The sequence below is a fragment of the Sorex araneus genome, chromosome 1, assembly GCF_027595985.1.
Source record: "Sorex araneus isolate mSorAra2 chromosome 1, mSorAra2.pri, whole genome shotgun sequence".
Lineage (NCBI taxonomy): Eukaryota > Metazoa > Chordata > Mammalia > Eulipotyphla > Soricidae > Sorex > Sorex araneus.
The window spans coordinates 17,362,966-17,385,749 of NC_073302.1; the positions used below are offsets into that span (position 1 = coordinate 17,362,966).

At 43.9% G+C, this 22,784-nt stretch overlaps 1 protein-coding gene across 4 annotated transcripts in view; it reads left to right on the forward strand.

Moving 5' to 3' along the window:
• The window catches only part of ASTN2 (astrotactin 2), a 1,092,638-nt gene that overhangs the window by 300,348 nt on the left and 769,506 nt on the right, over positions 1–22,784 (forward strand). For 2 of the 4 annotated variants that reach the window (XM_055128058.1, XM_055128127.1), the window contains exon 4: positions 10,737–10,889. The exons of 1 other annotated variant lie outside the window; for it this stretch is intronic. In XM_055128058.1, coding sequence (XP_054984033.1) covers positions 10,737–10,889 — 153 coding nt within the window. The remainder of the gene's footprint in view (positions 1–10,736; positions 10,890–22,784) is intronic. One more of the 4 variants, XM_055128236.1, reaches the window with a different exon arrangement.

Consider the following 22,784-nt stretch of genomic DNA (forward strand, 5'->3'; position numbering starts at 1 on the left):
TATTCTAAGGGTTCTCGCTATGTCATACGTTCCTCCTTACCTGGGGATACTGTATTTTCATTATCTGTACTTGTTTTTTACGCTAAGCAAGGTTATGCTTTAAGGAGGTAATGCTTTCTGTATGCTTAGTTCCTGTCTCTGGATATAGCTGAGTAACTGCATTGGAGGAACAGTGTCAATTCTGCACAATGGCTCCCTCATTCCCATGGGGTGCTGGGGTACATCCCTGGCCTTCTGTGCATGTGGAGGATGGATGAATCTCTGAGAGTATCCTGGCATGCACATGCCACCTGGGATTGAGCAGAAGGTCTAGATTTGCAGTGGGTGATGGTGGAAGATCATTTTTGGCAATGATAATATTAACTCTCATCTTAGGATGAGCTCTCATCTCATCTCTGTATCAGGGACTGAAGTACACATTTTAACACCTCATCTAATCCAAAAACAGCTTTATGAGTTTGGAAGTGCAAACCCCTTCTTAACACTTGTATATCAGCAGAGTGGTTGAGTGATTTGTTCCGATTTTGAATCTGGTAAGAAACATAGCTAACAATGCCAAATGGTGACTAATTCCAAACTGGTTCCATGAGGGCCTTGTCACCATTCTGGTATTAAAGGAGACTTTTGGCCCAGGCTCTTATTTGGTTGACCTTTCAATCACAGGTCTTTTGGACCTATGGAACCAACAGCAGCCATACGTTTGGGATCTCTTTCCCTTTCTAGATTTTTTTTCAAATGGGAAGTTGCCAACATAGCCTAAGTCGAGAAATGCAATAATTTTGCAAACTGAAGAATGCAGTTCCAGAGGTTACACCATTCATCTTATTTAAAGTACATTTCATTTATGTTTGGAACTATCAAGTAGGAAGGAATCTTAGAGATTCCTCTGTGTCTTGACTATAAACTGTAAGAATAAGTTCCAGAGAACCAGGAAAGTGTTGTTTTGGTTTACAGAACAAAAGGAAAATATCACTAAATTTATCTCTCTTTCAAACTCGAGACAGTTGTCCATCAAAAATTATGACCGCCATAGAGTCTGTGGTATTTACGGACAGGACCAAGATCGTGTCTGTATAAAAGGCTGTTCCCAGGTTTTCCAATTTATTTATTTTCACTCTTTGTTCATTTGTCTTGTCTGAAGGCACTGGCTCGCTTGAAGATAAGCTGTTCCAGGCACCAAAGGCTTTTAAAAAATATGTGGGAGAAAAAACTAAAATGTGAGAAAATTCTGTATGTCAGGTTTTTATCCCCGAGAAATGGAAGAGGTGGCCATTAAAAAAATACATCAAAAGATAGAAAATATGTACCATGCTCATGCATTTTAAATTTGTTGTACTAGTGGAGCATTATCATTTGACTAAAAATGAGAAATAAAAAAAATTCTTTCACATATTTTTCTTTTCATGAAAAGGTGAATTCTGTGGGAGATGAGATAGATGAGATATTGGGGTTGAGGACCTGGGCTGTCACAACTTCCAGATTTAATGTTGTTGGCGTTTGTACCAGCTCTTCCCAGTGAACGTGGGCTTTAAGGTTAGACATCTTCTTTGTTTACCGTTTGCTTTGCCCTTGGCTTTGTGCCCATCCAGATCCTGGCAATGCAAAGGGAGGTCAATATTATCCAGAAAAACAAAGCCAGTAGGAGAATACTGTATTAACATCTCTTTGGTGATCTTCTAGATTTATCCTTCATATTCATCTCTCTCTCTGCCTACCTATCATTTATCCATCCTTCTCTATCTCTGAATTGATTGATTGATTTAAGGAATTGACACACGTGATTATGGAGGCTGCTAAGTCCAAAATGTTCAGAGTAGGCTGGTAAACTCAAGATCCAAGAAGGAGGTCAGGTTTCAACTTTAGTGTAAAGGTTGTCTGCTGTCTGCTGGTAGAATTCCTTTCTCTTTGGGAGGGGGATGGGTATCAAGTGTGTTTTATTCTTTTGTTGTTGTTGTTGTTTGTGTGGGTTTGTTCTAACTATCTGAAGTTCACCCACAGGATAGAGGTTATCTTGTTGCTCAAAATATCTTCATTTAATAACAGTTTCCTCTAAAACTAACTTCCCAGAAGCATCTTGAAGAATGTTTTAGCAACTCTCTGGGGGTACCAAGACTGAGTCAAGCTATAGTGTGAAATGAGCCCATATAGAACTTGAGGTTCAAATTTTCCTAGAATTTAGTGAAACAGGGGTAGGGAGAAGTACTGGGAAGAGGAGAATTGATTGCTGGACCTTGTTTTGGTCCCCCTACACTCTTTTTTAAAAATGAATTTGCTTCTCAGTGCCTTTAGTTTTTGTGATGAATACAAGGGACAAGAGTATTTGGAAAGAAATTCCAGAGTGCTTATCCTATAGATGAATTCCCAGATGAAAGAAAGGGTGAACCATTGAATTATTGAATGAAAGAAGGAAAAAAAAATGTTGGCCAATCATGAACTTCAAGGGGAAAGGAGAAGAAATTGGATAAGGACTGATTTTTCTTCAACTCTCACTGTGTTCTAAAAGCTTGTAGACATCATATGAATAGAATCACATCTAAACTTCCTGGCAAGCCTGCAGACTTTGACAGAAGGAGAAACTGAGGTTTGGGGAGGCAAAGAGAGTTCTGATTGTGGAGCCCACGTGTTCTTTCTTACTTGAGTTGGGGAATATGACGGGGTGTGTCTGGTTCCTCTAAACCCCGACCTGCAGTGAGAGTGAGCCGTACCTCAGCTCTCCAGGCTGACCTGTCCTGACCCTCACTGTAGAGGGAGGTTCCTTTGACTTACAGCATTTCTATCTGCCACCCCCCACCCCCTTTCAGGCAGCTTGAAATTGTCCTGGTGATCTAAATAAAGAAGGGCCTGTTTGTTAGAATTATTTTCCAGGTCCAGAGACAACCCATTCAAACTGCCAAGATGAGAGGGCATCATCTCCCCCATCTCGCCCCCCCCCAACATACACCCAAGAAACTCAAGAAGAGTGTGTTCGGAAGGGGGAACTTTCAGTCACCTTAATCCAAATCCACCATAATCTAACCCCCAGCTCTTATTTCTAAGCACTGTGACCCTAGCGCAAAATGGAACTGCTCAGAGTCTTGGTCTCGCCCATTTCTAGGCGCAAGCCAACACTATTTACCTCTCAAAGCTATGAGGAAGAATTGGTGATTAAAACTAAGGGGACACTGGGCCCCTTTTTGGCCTGGCAGAGTTGTTCTCAGCAGTAGTGATTTTTCCCCCCTATAGATTAAGGATGAATTCTACAATCATCATGACAGTGATAAAGGCATCAGAGAAACTTGAACCTAAGCTCTACTTGTTTCCATGGCAGAATGTCAAGTGTGCTGTGTATGTGTGTGTGTGTGTGTGTGTGTGTGTGTGTGTGTTGTCTGTGTCTGTGTCTGTGTCTGTGTCTCTGGAATGGCAAGGAAACGTCAAAGGCAAGAGTATCAAACACCAGCATGGCCACAGCATGACGTCCATCCCTACGCTGCAGTGGAAGCAACAGGCAGAGACTTGTCTGGAGTGTGGACACAGCACGGAGGGGCCCCTTCTCTTTTGCTTTCTCCTCCCTTTGTTGCCTTGGCTCTCCCCTCTCCTTCCCTCTCTGCTCGCTTTCTTTGGGTTTTTTTTTTTTTTTTTTTTTTGCTATTTGGGTCACACCTGGCGATGCACAGGGGTTACTCCTGGCTCATGCACTCAGGAATCACTCCTGGAGGTGCTCAGGGGACCATATGGGATGCTGGGAATTGAACCCAGGTCGACCGCGTGCAAGGCAAACGCCCTACCCACTGTGCTATCGCTCCAGCCCCTCGCTCTTTCTTTTGCTTTTTGCTTCCCTTCTCTGCTTCCACTCTTCTCTCTTCCTCCTCCTCCCCTCTCTCCTCTCTCTGTGTCTCTGCTTCTCTCTTTCTCGGCTTGGGGGCCTCTCCTCAGGCCCCAGCGGTTCATTCCCATTAAACCTGACAGTCTCTCGTATGTCAATTAGAAAGAGGCAGCTCCCCCTACCCTCCCTTTCCTAGGCCTGCCGCGATGCTCAGATAAAGCACCATCTGTTGCATCCATCCAGGCAACGGGTGAGCATTTTGCTGCTCTAGGGAGGCAGAGCTCAGCGGGGAGCAGGAGGTAATGTGGCTTGTTTGGACAACTTGATATATTGATATTGATAGAGCTACCAAATGGGACGGGGGTGGGTGGGCAGGAGGGAAGAGGCCGCCGTGAAGGGACTGGCAGAAGCACCTCCCCTCTCTACAGCCTGTTTGGGCTCTTGGCACTGTCGCCAAGGCAAGAGCAGCCAAGCAGATGGACAGAATTTGCTACAGTCAGGATCAGAAACCCTCGCAGCCCAGGGGAGCCAATCTTCCGCCTCTGTGTGTCTCCTCCACCCAGCCCGTCAAATCTGCATCTGCTTTGGAGGCAGCAAAGCAGAAATAGCATAATAGGTTGATGCTGACCTTTAGGCATTACTGAATGTTGGAGCCACAAGGAAAAGGGCTTGTGTATTCTTCTAGATCCTTGCTGGACAGTGAAGTCACTCTTAAGAGATATTTTTAGGAGAAAATCATTCAGCTATCTTAGTCCAGAGCTCGCATCGGGGGTATTAGGGGACCGGGGACAAGAAATACTAGGAAACTAACAACTAGAACTAAAGGGGCGGGGAGAGGGAATGGTGTAAGTAAGACTGCAAGACTGGATCTGCAGAAAAGGGTCTCCAGGCACATCTGTAAACAGATAAGGAACCAGTCTCTATCAGAAATGCTGTAGAGAATAGACAAGAATGACATGGCTCCAGATTCTCTCCTTCCTGCTCCTGTTAGAGCATCCTGCAGCATAAACCAAAGCTTATATCCAGGCCATGCCTCTAGAGGATGCACCTCCAGGACACAAGTGAGTGCTGTGAACCTCAGGTACAGGATGGGGCTGGGGCACAGGCAGTCAGATCAGGGCTGGGTATGTGTTCAGTGCCTGTGTCAGGAGCTCATATCCATCTGTGACCTCTGCACGCAGTCTCTCGAATCTTTTCCAAGAAATGCATGTATTTAAGACCTCTGAGAGTTCAGCTTAAATACATGAGCATGAGACTCATATAACTTCTGGTCTTAGATAAATGGTATCCACCAGAAAGGATTATGATCTCCATCCAAACTCCCCCCACACCCCCTTAGCTCCCCTGCCCGCTTGCATGCACACCACACACACACACACACACACACACACACACACACACACACACACACACACACACACACCCCTTCAGGGTCTGTCCTCTCACAGAAAATTACTATCATTCTACACTTTTTACACCTATGGGGCATCAAAATACCAGAAGTTGGGCCTCAGGACATGATTCAAAGGGCTGGAGCACGTGCTTTGCATGCAGAAGCACCAGGTTCAATTCCCCAACACTGCATGGTCCACAAATTCAGCCAGGAAAGATCCCCAAGCGAGATGCAAATCAAAACAACAATGAGATATCATCTCACACCACAGAGACTGGCACACATTCAAAAGAACAAAAGCAACCAGTGCTGGCATGGATGTGGGGAAAAAGGGACGCTCCTTCACTGTTGGTGGGAATGCCGACTGGTCCAGCCTTTCTGGAAAACAATATGGACAGTCCTTCAAAAACTAGAAATTGAGCTTCCATATAACACCACAATACCACTTCTGGGAATATATCCTGAGGATGCAAAAGAGAACAGTAGAAATGACATCTGTACCTATATATTCATTGCAGCACTGTTCACAATAGCCAAAATCTGAAAACAACCTGAGTGCCCTAAAACAGATTACTGGTTAAAGAAACTTTGATACATCTACACAATGGAATACTATGCAGCTTTAGGAGAGATGAAGTCATGAAATTTTCTTATAAATGGATAAACATGGAGAGTATCATGCTAAGTGAAATGAATCAGAAAGAGAGGGACAGACATAGAGAGACTGCAGTCATTTGTGGAGTATAAACTAACATCACATGAGGCTGACACCCAAGGACAGTAGATACAAAGGCTAGGAGAATTGCCCCATAGTTGGAAGACTGCTTCATGCGTGGAGGGGAGAAGGCAGATGGAATAGAGAAGGGATCACTAAGAAAATGATGGCTGGAGGAACCAGTTGGGATGGGAGATGCATGCCGAAAGTAGAAAATGGACCAAACATGATGACCTCTCAATGTCTGTGTTGCAAGCTATAATGCCCAAAAGTAGAGGGAGTATGGGGAATATTGTCTGCCATGGAGGCAGGGGGAGGGTGGGAATGGAGGGGGGTATACCTGGGATATTGTTGGTGGGGAATGTGCACTGGTGGAGGGATGGGTGTTTGATCATTGTGTGATTGTAACCCAAACATGAAAGCTTGCAACTCTCTCATGGTGATTCAGTAACATTTAAAAAAAATTTTAAAAAATGAGAGATCCCCAAGCAGCACACTGGGAATTACCCCAGAGTATGATTGGGTATGCCCCTCCCGCCTCCCAGATTACTAGGATTCACAATGCACTCATCCGTGTGGCTGAGCTACCCTTTTCAAACAGTCACCCTATTTGCAGGGAGTTGCATTTACAAATGTCTCTTAACTGTGCTCACTTCTCTACCTTCAGTGGTGACTACTCCATCCGCATTGCCCCTGCTGCTTTTCCTTCATCTCTTTCTCTGCTTCTCCTATCCTTTCCACATCTTCGTCATCTATCTCATACAGACTACCTCTGATCATGTGCGCAAGGTCTTCTCACTTCCATTTTGCCCTTCTCCAGTCTTCTCTCTGCTGCCAGGGAAGTCATTCCTCCATGAAAATCAGATCAAGTCAGTCTCCTTTCTGAAATTGTCAGCATGTTCTAGCCTTAACAAGGTTCAGAAGGTGAGGGTGAGGCAGAGGCTGAGGTGAAGCTTCTTTGGGAATCAGAACTTCCCATTTCTTAACCAACCATTCTCTCACACTAATTGCTGTAACTATTCCAGCTCCTGTGGCTACATCTTCTCTTTCCCCTAAGGTATCTTTGAATAGACTCTTCCCTCTGCCTCTATTGGTCTCGCGACCTCACCCCTCTACCTTTTTCCACATCCTTCCTGCAGCTTTATTTCTGTCATTCATTTCAAGTCTTCATCACATTGCTTACTACCCTGAAGCATAATTCCTAGACCTGGGTCTATTCCTTTAAAATAATTTTCTCTGTCATCTCTTACCTCCACTCTGGACTGAACCCCTGTACAATTTCTGTTTCTCTGGCAGCTATTTCATTAATGTTGCTCCTTTTGCCCATATGGGGAGTGTCAGGGCTTTGAGGGCTTAGTTTTTCTATTGTAACTTGATCTGGACTGAATGTCTGTGTTCCCCACAAATTCATGTGTTAAAGCTATAGCCTCTATCTCACAGTGATTCAATCAAAATTAAAAAAAAAAAACCTATAGCCACTAGTGTGACTGTGTTAGTCTGTTTGGACTGTCATAACAAAATATCAAAGTTTGGGTTGTATAAACAGCAAGAATTTCTTTTTTGCACGTATCTGGAAGCTAGTCCAAGGTGAGGAGACCAGCATGACCGGATTCTGGCTTGCAGATGGCAGTCTTCTCACTTTGTGCTCACATGGCCTTTCCCTGGAGTGTGCATGTTGAGATAAAGAGACGCCAGCCTAACAGCATCTATCCCTGTCCTTGTGACTTTATTTAACTTTACCTCTTAAAATCCTTCTTTCCAGATATGGTCTCATCCAGAGTTCAAGTTTCTATGTAAGAAATTTGGTGGCACAAAAATTTAGTCCATGGAAAACCACATTGAAAACAGAATCTTTAGGAGCAATGAAGATAGAATGAGATTATAAATGTGGTCTATAACTGAATACCCTAAATTTCTCTCTCTCTCACTCACTCACTCTCTCTCTTTCTCTCTCTGACTCCTGCCTCCATGTAAAAACAAAACAATTAGGCACAAAATGCTGACCATCTATCTTCAAATCAGGAAGAGAGCCCATACCTAAACCAAACCTTGCCGGCACCCTGATATCAGACTCCAGAATTGTAAAAAAAATGCATTTCTATTGTTTAGGTTTGATTATTACAGCCCCAGCAGACTAAGATACCTTCCCTGTGCTCATCAGATACATAATAGTTTTTTTTCTGAAAATATTATTGAGTGCACAGATGACTGAATAAATGAGTGAGAAGAGCAAATGTATGGATTTTAGCCGACTTCGGTGTATTTCTTCCTTGGAGAATTTCAGACTATGGATTATTCTAAACCTTTAACCACAAGAGCACCCTAATTTTACCATGTTTGTCAAATCACTGTGCCCTCTAGGTTTGACCATGATGGTGCTTCAAAGTATTGGCCAGCTGCTTCTTTCTGGATGTATTTCCATCTCAGACATAGAGTAGGGGTCCCATGTTCGGGATCTTCTTTTCTTAGTTTAACTTAGTGTAACTTTTAAGTAGACCTGGAGCAAAGGAGGCAGATAAGGAAGTTTTCAGCCACCATATGGTTCCACATGTGTGGTTAATTCCCTTGTCTGTTTCTTTGCAAGCAGAGTCCCCTATCCCAATAGAAAGCCCTTCTCATTGAGTTGAGAGTTTAGTCCAGTCTCGCACTGCATATATCTCTCTGAGCTGACCTGCTTTCTTGGAAAAACAGGAGCTCCTACAGAGCTGGTGCTCTGGTGCTCCCAGATGCTCTTGGTCTAGTCTGGTGAAACCCCTTCAGAGAAACAGAAATCTTTGGCATGTCCCGTTTCTTGACTTGAGACAGCAGGGAGCTCAGACTGAAGAAATATCCTCACATTCTGGAGATAGAGAGGTGGAAAAGCTGATTTTGAAGATTTCAAAGTCAGGCGGCTCACTGGGATTTCTCAGAACAAAGGTGTGAAGGCCAGTCAGCAATTTCCTTTTCTTCTTCTTCTTCCCTCTCTTTGCCTTTATGATATCTCTCTTCTTCCTTCTCTGGCATATTTATTTTTTTCTTTCATCTTCTATCTTATTCTTACTGCCCTTCCATCCTCACTGTCTATTCTCTGTATTTCCACCTATCTGAATTTTGAAATCTTGTGAAAATGTGGCTACTGAAAAATCATTAGAGGAGACTGTTACAGTGGACATTGGGGAGCAGTTAGAAAACATGACCGTCATGGCTAGCCTGGAGTTAGCCATTTGCCTTGCCTTGGAGGGATCTCTGAGTTTCCCTTTAGGAAAGTGGGGATATGGTACTCAGTCTCCACGTGTCACAACACTAGGTTTATTTCATGAGATTCTGTTTGACCCTGTCCTGTTGTGACTCACACTGGAGTCATCAGTGCCTCCATAGCCTCTACCTAGTTCTTGTGAAAACCCCTCTCTCTTCAGCTTGCCTTCTCTTTTCTCCAATGTGTAATTGCTATCACAAAAAAGGGACTACATTTCTGAATTGACAGAATGTCATATTAGTTTCAGGATAAAGCATAAAAAGCAATAATTCTAATCTGAACTTATATATTGTCTCCCATGTTCTTCACAGCATTAGTCACAATAACCAAGACAGGGAGTCAACTTACCTATCCATCAATGACTATGTAGAGGAAGAACTTGTGGTTACACACATATATGAAGAATCTAGTTCGACATGATAAGGCTGAAATCTTATGGGGATATTGCACTTAAAAATATCATACTAAGGGGATGAAATTGAATAAAGAAATGATTATGACTTGACTTATTTGTGAAACTTGGGGAACAAAACAAATGTACAAAACATGGCAAAATTTGGGCTTGAACGATAGCACAGCAGGCAGGGCAATTTACGTTGCACACGGCCGACCCAGGTTTGATTCCCAGCATCCGATATGGTTCCCTGAGCTTTGCCAGGAGTAATTCCTGAGTGCAGAGCCAGGAGTAAACCCTGTGCATTGCCAGTTGTGACCCAAAAAGCCAAAGTACCAACAACAACAAAGCAAAATTTAATAAGTCAGAGAGATGGAGAACAGAATGGTGGTTACCTGACAGAAGAAGCCTGAAGGTGGAGGGACTGAGTGAGGGGAACTAAAGGCACAAGTTTCCAGTTATAAGTCAGGATGTCCTGTGCAGCCTTGGTGACAGCAGTTAATGTTGTTCTGCCTATATGATGGTTTCCAAATGGAATTCATTTGAATATACTGGTTTTCTATCCTTTTTGTGATTAGCTTTTGCCATGAAGAGGAAACCCAACTTCCGTGGGATAGCTATCAAGGTGATTTCATCTCACTGCCTCATCTCACCTTGGCATTGTCTGTGGCAGCCACATGTAACTCTTTCCACTTGCCTGAGCACCGTGTTACTTCTGTTCTTATATTTTTGCACACAACTCTCTCCTTCTCCCTTCATCGCTTTTGCTAAAATCTCCAGTAATACCACCTCAATTTTACCTTCTATTGTTCTTATTCTGGATGTCTTGGTGTAGATATTTCCGCCACCAGAAAATCTTCATTAACTCTCAGAGGGCACCTCCTAGTCCTTTTATTTCTCCTATTGTTGAACTTTGGACAGTTTTCAGAGATTTATTCTATCACACTGTGGATTCTTTAAGCTGTGGATTATATCTAGCGTTCACCACCATGTGTCAAGGACTTGGGGCCATGCCTAGAACTTAGCAGATCATCGATAAAAAATGATCAAGATAATTATGCCATCTATGCTGGCACCTTGGTTCCTTGTATCACTGGGTCAGGGAGGGAGTTCCAGGGGCTCGGGTGGCCAGGTCCAGTCCATCAGGGACTGGGGACAGACCGAGCCCTAACTTCAGCCCCATTACCCACCCTATAGCAGCAGCTGAGGCGACGCAGGAGACAGTGGAGTCCCTGATGCAGAAATTCAAGGAGAGTTTCCGAGCTAACACACCCATCGAGATTGGTCAGCTGCACTCAGCGCCTCGCAGCATCTCGGCAGGGAAGCGGAAGCGGAGGAGCAAGTCTCGAGGTAGGCCATCCCAGCACCTCATTCTAGGTCACCAGTGGGCTTGTTTCAAGGCCTGACGATACCTGGGGATGCTGCTCCCTCTTCTTTTCCATCTCTGTGTTCATCAATCTTATGCTGCTGGTCAATCATCTCAGCTAAGTCTTGACCATGGTGGACAGCTAACTCTCTGAGCTCCACCTGACAGGAAGTGGATCATTAACTGATCAGAGTAGTTAAAAAGATAGGTAACAATCTACAGAGTTTCTAGCACCAGACATGGACACAGCAGAAATTCTTCAATGGTGGCTGTTGCTATTTTGTAAAGTGCAAGAGATTAATAAAGTTCTTGTTGAAGAATTCTGCCTAGGATCCAAGCACAGGGTATAGCTCACGCTTCAAAAGCCTGAGTAACATAGATGCCGAGATTATTAGTGCTGAAGATTAGACAAAAGAGGCTCCAAATGTTGCCTTGGCTAATAACTAATCATGTCATCTTGCTCACTCTATTTCTCTAAGCCACTTCCATCTCCTGGTATTGTTATAATATCTTAGTACAGTATCCAGCCCAGTGTGTAACCAAAAGCATGTCTTTCTTTCTTCTCCTTCATCTCTTTCTTCTTTCTTCTGTTCTCTTCCTTCTCCTTCTGACCCTCTTTGTATATGAAACTAATACCATGTTATCACCTGATTCCAAATCCTTTTTATCAGCAGTCCACTCACTTGTTTCCAGATGGTCATTCTTATTTCTGCCTCACATTTCTCCTATTCCTGTAACTTGGTTGTGATTTTGTCATTCCCCGACTGCCTATTCCAAGTCTCATTGTTTGTTCAGTGTATTCAGAGTTATTCAGACTTACAAAGGTGACCTTCAAGCTCTGATCTCTTAATATTTTCTGAATCATGTGCACTTCCTTCCGTATAATTTCCATGCCTTAAGTCTGCCATGTAGGTCCTTGGAATAATTGTTGTCTTTTATTAACACTTATTACAGACAGTAGGGTCTGCTTTGGTGCTCAGCACTCTTTTGAAACAGTTAGAAGAGAGTTCTTATTTTAGAAATAACTTCTCAATAGTGCTGAGAATTGCATAAACAAGTCAGAATGGAGGCCTTGGAAGTCAAGCCAGGAAGAACTAAGCAGTCTAAGTCCCAAATCTCTCAACCCAGCCACTATGTCTGTGCTAGTGAGATCCTACCTCCAGTCCTATTTGTCTTTCCAATTTAGCCTATGTGGCATGTTTCCCTGGCATCACTGAATATCTCAGACTGCACATTTCCATGGGCAAATTACCCCATTCTCTTTACTTGTGTTAAGCACTGACTTTATTTTTCTGTTATAAAATTTGCTCTTAGCCAGACAGCAGTATCTGGAAGTGGGTGTCGACTAATTGTTTTAATCATCTTTGTGGTCTGGGTCTAAATGATATCTGTAAATATGGTAGAACCTTGCTATTTGCTGGGAATGCTAGACTGAGTCCTCTGATGTTCTGAATCCTGTGAAAAGCCAAAATTGGCATGCTAGACTCAGCTTCTATCTTGAGGGAAAAGTTTATGATGGCATTCCTTTTGGGAACTCACAAGGAAATAAACAGACTGACCCACTTTGGTCATGACCAAGAGAAGTGGCTTTGGTGTTTGTATGTTAATCCCAGCCCGGTCCCTTTGAACCCACATGGTTTGGAAAAATCTTTAGATGTCTGTCATTCTGTTTCCTCTTCTGTGGATTGGGAATGCAGATCACTTCTATGAGAAGACTGATGATAGTGATAGAACATACATAAAACTGTGTTTTGATCCCTAGCACTGCAAACAGAAAAATACAAAAGTATTTTTTTGAACTTCCTCGAATAGCACTTCTCACCCCGGGGTCATAAGATACTTCTGTGATCTACAGGATATCCCAAGGCTTAAAATCATGTATACATAGTATACATACATGTATACAGGTTAAAATCATGTATACATAGACCATGGCATGGGCTTGATGGCCAGTCAGTAGGATGGGGGTGGGAGGGGTGTCTTGGAATGGAAACATGATTGGAAAAGGACCATGGTTAGAAAAGATTGAGAAAATCTGTCCTAGAGGACCACTGTAGGGATCTGTAGACTGTCTCAGATGTTTAGCTAATGTGTTTCAGCAGATGCTGTTTGGCCTGGTACTGCAGTGACTGTCATGGTCACTGTGCTGGCTTAGTCCCCCATTGCTCTGGATGGCTTCTGTGCAAACCTCTTGCTCCAGCTGCTTCCACTGGCCTTTTCTGTTCACCAGCTTGTCATTGCTACCAAAATGATTCCATTTCTAAATTGACAGTGCTGTCCACTGGGTGTGGAGGGTCACTTGTTATTCTACTTGGTCTTACTGAGTAGAATCTTTATTTACTCCATCATTTACCAAGAATCCCACCCCACCCGTGTAAGAGGTTTTGGGCCAAATTCAGCAGTGCTCAGGGTTTATGCCTGGCTCCATAATCAGAGGCCATTCCTGAAAATGCTTGGGGAATCGTATGCAAAGCCGGGGATGAAACCAGAGTTAGCCATGTGCAAGGCAAGAACATAAACCGTTATCCTACCCCTCAAGCCCAAGACCCCTTTTATCCTTCTTATAGCATTCACCCCTATCATTAACCAGGGTAGATTCCAAGTCCATAACCTCCACTCTCTTTCTACCAATCTGAATTTATTTCCTTAGTGTCATTACCTAACATTTTTAATATTGCTGATGTTGTCAAGAGAAATGCCATAATTGTTTTATCCAGGCCCCTACTATTAGGCACTGGGAGCATTTTAATGTTTTGCCATTATAAATCGTGCCACATAGAGTCATTGTTGTTTATTGCATAAAGCTTGGCCTTCACTTTGGAATCTGTTTCCCATACCAAGAGCAAAATTTCAGTATTAGATTGTTAATGAAAATCTATTTGACTTACACTGTGCTTGGAAATCAAGTTACTTTAATTTGCAAGTTTTCCGGGTCTTAAGCAAACTAATGCAGGAAGGAATTCGTTTTTCTCCTAAAGATTTCTCAATCTGTCCTTCCCATTTCAATCTCCGCTATGACTGCTGCTTACAACTGTGCCCTTCTGGAGACTCAGTCACTCCAAAGCAGCCATATTCCTGAGATATATGCTAAATAAGTTTTTTATCTGCTTAAAATCTTTCATAATTTTCTTTATTGTGAGAATTCATGGCAATCTCCATGCCATGATGTAGAGTTCCACCGCTGTCTGCATCGACTCCTTCCTTTTTCATTGACTTGGTATTTTTCTTATATTCCAGCCATACAGATGTCTTTATATAGTTAGGATACAGCATATGGGGTTTCCACCATATAGAACCTCTTCTGCGTCCTCCTCTCTCTCTCTGTGTCTCTCTCTCTCTCTCTGTCTCTCTCTCTCTTCCCTGACTGATTTTATCATCTTTCCACTCTTTGTGGAGGGAAAGAGATGGAACTGGAAGAGAATATTTGCCCACCACTCATCTGATAAAGGGTTTATATCCAAGATATATGAAACACTCTTTATATTTATGTATGTATATGTATATATCTTTGTAAATGTCACTGTCATCCCGTTGCCCATCAATTTGTTCAAGCGGGCACCAGTAATGTCTCTCATTGAGAGACTTATTGTTACTGTTTTTGGCATATCCAATATGCATGGGTAGCTTGCCAGGCTCTGCCTCACAGGCTCGATACTCTCAGTATCTTGCCAGGCTCACCGAGAGGGGCGGAGGAATTGAACTCAGATCGGCCATGTGAAAGGTGAACGCCCAACTGCTTGTGCTATCGCTCCAGCCCACATATATCTTTAATTAAAAAAAATGTTTCAGGGGCTGAAGTGATTGTACAGTGGCATAAAACTGGCCTTTACATGACCAACCCAGGTTTAATCCCCGGCATCCCATGAGGTCCCCTGAGCACCACTAGAAGTGAATCCTGAGTGTAAAGCCAGGAGTAAGCCCTGGGCATGGTGGGCTGTGGCCTCAAAACAAAAACAAAAACAAACAAACAAAAAACTTGCTTCAAAGAAAACACACAGATTGCCAAAAAGTTGTATGAAAAAAAAAATTCTGTACATCACTTATTCAAATCAAAGGGAAATTCAAATCAAAACAATGAACTATCTTTGCACACCATTAAGACTAGCTCACATCACAAAGTACAAAAACCACCAGTATTGGCATGGATGTGGGGGGGGAGGGAAAGGGGCCTTCATTCACGATTGATTAGAATGCTGACTGGTCAACCTTTTGGGAAAACAGTAAGGCCCCTTTTCAAAGAAACCTAGGAATTAAGCTACTATATGACCCAACAATTAGATTCAAGTAAATTCTGGGCATTTATCCCAAGGTTCCAAAATCTAACCCTTGCATTCTTACCCCAAGTATTAGCCTCTCAGGCTTGTCTTCCAGTACAATGCAATCTCACCTCGTAATCTCTGTCTACTCCTTCCCACCACTACCCCTCATTCCTTTTTTTTTTTAATTTCTACTCTACTGTGGTTCAGAATTAATTTCGTTTGCTTGTTTACTGTCTTCCTTTCTAAAATATAAGCCTCGTATTCATAAACCTAATGCATAGAAAGTGCTTAATAAATATTTGTTTAGTCAATGGGCATATTAACCCCAAAGATCATTGTGAAGTAGCTCTGTTTTATAACTTTCAAATTGAAGGTGTAAGAGGAATTGAGGATAAACGAAAGCCTCCTGGCACAGGTTCCCCTGGGAATCCTGTTTCCCTTCGAGATCGACTCACTGATGGATGGCACATTAAATGTGCTCAAGTGGATGCTGTTAAAGCAATTTTCAAAATGGCTTAATAACATTGTGTTTGTGATTTTTACCAGCACCATCAGATGAGGGTTTTGCAACAGAGCATGGGGTGGAGGGATGTCACCAAGCTTTTCCCGGTACACACATCCCATCATTAGTCCCCCGAACTTTTGCTGGACAGGAAATTTTCATGACCGGTAGGAGTGGAGGAATTCCTCCTACTCCCACTTGGAAATTCCTGAATGCACATTAGACATTGAAAGATCCAAAGGTCCTGCTCATCTAGAAAGCTAGGCTGCTTTAACTCAACGTCGGTGAGGTCATCTTGCACAGCGTTTGATTTCTTGCCACTACTTGCCCCCATCCCCAGGACTTTCATTCACATCTGGAAGAACAGAAGCATCTAAGAAATGCAATTTTTGAAGTATGGCACCGCCCTCAGTGGCCATGCAGATCCTGAATATGATGGATCTGAATCCCCTGCCTAGCACTGTCTGCTCTCTCCCTGCCCCTACTGTGGCTACTGACCTCCCGGCCCAGAGTGGGAGCACCCGACCCGTTTCTGTTTTACTAAGCTCTATGCCTGTTCCCCCGGGCCCGGCAGTTCACAGCAGATGGACTGGGGAGCTACTGCAAGGGATTTTAAGCACATGGTGAAAAGCAGCTCCACTGTGTTTCTTCAGCTGTGGTTTCCTCCTGGGAAGCCAGCAGGTGCTGAAGTGCATCGTCCTCAGGCAGACAGGGGAAGGCTGGACCGCGCTGCCTGCTACCCTCATGTCTGCAGCAGGGTTTAATGAGGCAGCGGTTACCCAATGGCCACTGGGCAGTGACCATGAGATGGTGGCGCTCAACTCAGGCAGAGGAAGACATCGTCCCATGGGAGCGGCTTTCCTGAGACCCACACAGGTAGAGCGGTGCACCTTAAAATCCAGACTTCGCCTCTGGTTTTCAAAGTGCAAAAACATTTGTATTTTCCGATGTAATTCTACTCTTGGCTGATTGACTGATGAGTGTGAGCAAATTAAAAAGCTGCTTTTAGCAGCGGCTCTGGTTTTCTCATCTGCCAAGCATTGCTGGGGATATAAAAAAAAATAAAATAAAATCACATATGCCAAAGGAGGGTAACAGCTGCAAAACATGCAGTCCGCTGCTGGCACTTGGTCAGCCCTCGGTGAAGAGAAGGAAATAGCATCCTAGCCATCGGGGTCCTTCTCGGTTAGCCGCCAGCCCTTGTCATCGCCTCTGCTTGGATTTGTTTATTTTGATTTGGGGGCTGCCCCCGGCAGCACTTAGATCCCTGAGCTCAGGGATCACTTCTTATGTTGCTCCAGGGGATCACATGCAGTGCTGGTCAGGGAAAGTAACAACCTCTGTACTATTCTCTCTGGTCCTGGCTTGCGGGGGGCGGTTCATTTAGCCTTCTATAGTCTCTGACAGCAACCCCTGCATCCACAACTCTATTGCCTACCCTGATGGAGCATTCTTTGGTAATTGCACTGAATCTGGTCAAGTCACTGGTCTATTTAGAACATTTTTCTGTCACTTGCCTTGGGGGCTTCTCAAACTTTCGCAGTTGCCTTCTTAAAAGGAGTAGAAGGGGAACACATCCCCAAAGGGACAGTAGCTGTAAAAAACAAAGACATTGATCAGAAGCCCCCGATTCCAGGGCCCACGTCAGAAGCATCCATGCCCTTCGCTTTCATGATAGGTGCTTAATTTATTTTAGTGCAGATCATATTATTCAATGTTTCCTCAAGCCTCTAGGTCAGGCTGACAGCCCAGGGAGAAGAGTTAGGCTCCCGATGATTGTACTAGAAAGAGAAAGCCAAGTCTTCAGAGGGTTGCTCTCGGATCAAATGAGATGCTCGGTGTCTGTAGCCTGAACCCGGATCCAGACAAAAGACACACGTGGGACAGTGTGTGCTGCTGTTTTCATTGGTATTTTCACTGCTGTTTTCTTACTACTCTTAGTTTTGTATTTATCTCCATTGGGGACATGTTTACCTAGCAGCCGACATCTTTAGGATGAATGGTACACTAGTTAATAGGATTCGGTGTTTTCCATAGCCTGCTACACAAGCTCCTTCTTCACCCGGGCTCCTTTCTGCCCCTGACAGCCCCTGTATCTGATGCCTCTGTATTCTGCATCCACAGAATACTGGCCCTTTTCCCTTTCCCAGTGGGGAATGTCTTGATTTCCAGCTCAGCATGTTGATCACGTGAGCTCTGCTGGATGACCCTCCCCTCCCCCCGTTCCCTCTTTTCCAGGCAGCACATTGCTACTCAGATTAGATTCAGAATCTTCTTGGGGAGATCCCAACCTCACTGTACTCTCAGCTCTAACTTTCCTTTCTCTGGGTCCCTGAAGACCCTGTGTTTCTTTCTGTCACCACCCTTACCACAGTCCATTGCGACTATGTGGCACATCTGGTCCCCCCCTCCCACACCCATCAGTGACAGTGTCATGATGCAAATGACAATGATTTATGCCTCTTTGCTGACCAGATGTCTAACATTGAATAGCTGTTGACTGAATAGCAAAATATATAAATAGAAATCTGGGTGGATGGAAGAATAAACTGAGGTTGTTGGGAACCCCGTGGGAACAAATGGTTAATGAGATATGTTGTAACTAGAATCTTTTGAGCGTTTAGTATGTTCTAGTACTGAGCTCATCTTCTATTACATCCTGTAAAGGTTCCCTCCCAGTCCCTAATGTAAGGACTATAATTATCTTTGTTTACAAAATTCACCTTTCATTCTACAAAGGAATAAACTCAAGCTTTTGTTGTAGAAGGTAGAAGCTGATTCCGCTACTGGAGGCCTGAGTTTCCCTAGGTGAAGAGGGGGAAGGAGACAGCAGCCTCGAGAAGGAAATCTACTACTTCCCTCTCTACCTGCCTCGATCACTGGGAAGTGGCTGGGAAATTCAGGTCTGATGAGTCTGTGATGTGCCCCTGTTACATTCTAACAGCTCCATGAGGCAGATGTCAAGCTGGGCCGCGAGTCCACTTGTTCTGCCTGGTGTGGGACAGGATCTCTTGTGTCTCAGAGAGCCATGAACTCAGTAACACCTTGCCCCATGCAGTAAAGGAAAGTCCGTCATAAATCTTACTCTGACGTTTGGGGTCTGTCATCTTTACCTCAGAAGGAGACTGGTAGTGAAGTAAAAGAAGTATTGGGGAAATAAAGTGATTGAAGGAGAGAGGTAATTTAGATACATGCTCCAGGGAGAACCTGGGCTTCTCCAGAATGGAGAGAAGTCAGTATACATCTCAAGCATGGCCATTTCCCCAAAATGGAGAAATGTGCCCTAAAGTATGAAAGTCCACATCCCAACAGAGGAGCTGCAGGCAGCACGTGCATGCCTCTTTCTTTACCAAGTTAGTTTATATACATCTCCCCCACCCTTCCCATCACATCCAGCCCATTGCTAGGGCAGTTGCCACAGGAGATCTTGTCGAATTTAACAGGTTTTTAATATTCTTCACATGACCTTTGTTCCTGAGGTGGGGACTCTTCTTCCAACTACCTCTCCTTACAAAGCATCCTTGCATGAGGTCTGGAATTTTGAATCTCTATGTGTTTTTTTTGGTTTTGGTTTTTTTGGTTTTTTTTTTTTTTGTGGATGGGGCACATTCAGGAGTTGTCAGGGCTTTTTCCTGGCTCTGTGTCCAGGATCACTCTTGGCTGACTCGGGGTACCAAATGAGGTGACAGGGATGGAGCCTGGGTCAACCGGATGCAAGACAAGCACCCTGAAAGCTTTACTCTCTTTCTCTGACCCCATCAGTAGTTCTCCCCAGGCTCCTGAGATGGTTCTTCTGTGTCAAAGGCCTCCATGCCTTCAGGATGGTCTGGGTTTCACACAATATTTTCCTAACATCCCTTACCAGGACTCCCCTGTCTTCCTGCCTGCAATGCTTAGATAGTTGGTGTGACTTGTTCAAGGCAGCAGAGCTGGTACGCTGTGGAGCTCTGAATTCTCAGTCAGAGCCCATAGTGTCCTTCTCAATGGACTTGAGTTTTTATGTTTACTTGCATGGCTGAGATCTTTGAACTCTGAAATTCTACCATCCTGACCTGGATCCTGGAAGGAACAGGTTATAGCTTCACCAGTCTTGTTTCTGTGAGGAAAAAGAGAGCTCTGAAAGGTGAGGCATCTTTAGTCGAAGTCTGTAAGTCACTGAGCCAAAGAGAGACCAGTGACTTGTCTTCAGGAACAGCCTGTTCAGTGACCACATCATTGCCCCAAACTCTGCATTTCTAATTCCTTACCCTGCATCTGTCTGGTGATGTTCCCTTTGTAAACAAACTGTGTACCACCTAGATCTTTGTCCATCAGCACTTCTTCATGTAGTAAGTTGTGTGCGGGAAGTGTGAACTGACCTGGGGTGTTTACTTATGTAAAGAAGCCCTTGAAGAATGCCTGGACGTTGAGCAGGGAGGCATTGTTGGTCAATGAAAGAAGATATGTGAAAGCCCATGGTCATGGCAGTGTTGCAAAGGCCCATGGACCTGGAATATGGGAGTATCTGGGTGGGGGGCAGGGAGTATGAATGAAGAAGATGCTAATGAGATGGGAAGGCATCAGCTCTGCCATCAGAGAAATGCCCTACATGGTAGGACTGTGTCTCTGCAGAGAATGGCACATTCGTGCTGCTTTCTCCTCCCCCATAGATGAGCCTCAATTCCCTCTCTTGTTTGGAGACACTGTCTTCGGAATGAAGTTTATGGTAATCCAGTCTCTTTCTGTTTATTAGTAACTAGCTATGAATTATTCACTGAGTTGGAGAAAATGATATTCAGAAATAATAATGGCTTTAAATGATTTGTCTTCCTGGTAGTTGTTCTCCTTAAATATTGAACAGGCAGCCCCAGTAACTGTCTGCTTTCTTTTGATTCCTCTTTGTGTCCCTAAACCCCCATCACTAACGTAGCCTTCCCTTCCTACCAAAGAGCTTTGTGGAGGAATGCATTTCCCCTCCAGGTAAAGGAAGTTTTAAAACTTCAGAATGGAGGAGGAGGTCCACTTGGAACCTGGAGATAAGTTATAGGGAAGGATAGAAGACTGGAAAGAGGGACCCTCTCGCCTAAAGACTTTGATTCCAAAGATGTAACACATTCGGGCATCCAGCGCAACATCCGATAGCGATGCACTGGGACACCAAACTGCGCTACAACTCTGTGCTACCGGGGGTGGATATTTTTTTCCTCCCCACCCTGTCTTCCTCCACGGAAAGCGGCGGGCTGGCGGCACCCATGTGGCAGGCGCCATCTTCTGTGACTCCAAACCCACAGGTATTCGGATTGTACTTTGGGGGCTCCCAGGAACTCATGGGAAGGGGGCGTAACCGGCATGCCCTCGGCCCAGATAAATCTGGAGCCGCTGAGCGCGAATCGGACTCTCTCGCCTAAAGACTTTGAATTCAGAGACTTCTTACAGCAATGCACTGGGACTGTGAGCTGGGATATATAATTTCTGGCAGAATTTTCCCTGGACTTTATACAGAAATCCAAAACCGCGCTCACGCTGCCGCATCCGCACGACTTAACATTTATAATTGTCAGCAATGTGAAAAGGTTCCATTTGAACAGGTCTGACTTGGGGGGGAAACTCCAAATAATAACAGTAAGTTTTTGTTGAAATATTGAAGGTTTTTAATGTAGCAGCCACCTCTGGACTGTGAACTAAGCAAAAGCCCCACGCTGGCCGACGCGGCGTGGCGCGTGGTGTACACCATACTATGAGGCGCAGGAAGGGGGATGAGGGGGAAAAAGGAAAAAAAAAAAAGGGAAAAGGAAAAAGAAAAAAAAGAGAGAGAGAGAGTTATGTCAACTATAGTGAGTTTTGTGTTGAATTATGGAATGTAATCAAGGTAAAGAAAAAATGAAGTGAAATTCATTAGTTATACAGTAGGGGTAGGGGGTGGGGGCGGGGGGTATACTGGGGTTTCTGGTGGTGGAATATGGGCACTGGTGAAGGGATGGGTGTTTGAATATTGTATAACTGACATATAAACCTGAGAACTTTGTAACTTTCCACATGGTGATTTAATAAAAATTAAAAAAAAAAAAAGAAGACTGGAAAGAGTTCAGATACCCAATGTCTCCTCATACTTCGTGATAAAATAGTCTTTCTTTTCTTCACCACTGTGCCATTTCTCCCTCTTTACTTTTCGGCCTCACCTCCTCCTTGGTCACATTCCAAAGCCAACTCTTCTTCAAAGCAAAGCCCTAAGGCCACTTTGTCCTTCAAGTCTTCTGAAAACTTTCCCAAAGGAAGGTCACACATTCCTCCTCCAAACTCTGATAGCTTCTCTCTCCTGAACGCTGTCATCTGTTATTTTTTTTTATTACAGTAATTTATGGCCATTCCCTTCTCCCTTCATTAATTTCCTTGCATGCAACAACCAGGTCCAGACTGTGCCTGTGCTTTCATTAGATACTTAGTTAACGCTTAATGAGTCAATGGATGACTCATCAAGTGGGCTACATGATCTTGGACAAGACTTAAACTTCTTTAAGCCTTGGTGTCTCCAAACTAAAAAGGTGTGTGATTGTGTGGACTTTCGATCCAGTGTTGGAATCAGGTAGAGCTGAATGATGCCCCACTTCTGCCCTGAACCCTCTGAAATTTGGATGATGATTTATTCTGCTACTTCACTGTTACCTAATCTGTGCTTTATGCTCCAGGGAGGCTGGGGGATTTTAGTGAAAAATGTCTGCACGATGCTTAACAGTCTGCATTGAATATGGTCAGTGTCTAATAAATCTTCGTTGTGGTTGATTTGGGAAGCACAGGGGATGGACTTGATAATGTTCACAGGTCTCCATCTCCTGTGGTCTTTGATAAGAATCTCATCAGGGAAGAATTGCTGTCTAGTAAAAAAAATCCAGTATTTAGAAAACCCTGCTTCTAACTCAGTTCATAAGGGCAGTGGGCTCCCTGGGAAGTTGTTAAATTTCCTGAGGATTCCATCTACAGCACCTGGAGATGTGATGATACCCGCCATTCTTATTTCCCAGGGTTTTTTGTGTGTGTGACGATGTGGTAGGAAACTTATGGAAATGCTTCTTGGAAGCACTCTGCAGTTCATCTGCATCCAAGAATCAGTGTCTTGGCACTTTCAAAGGAAGAAAAAATGA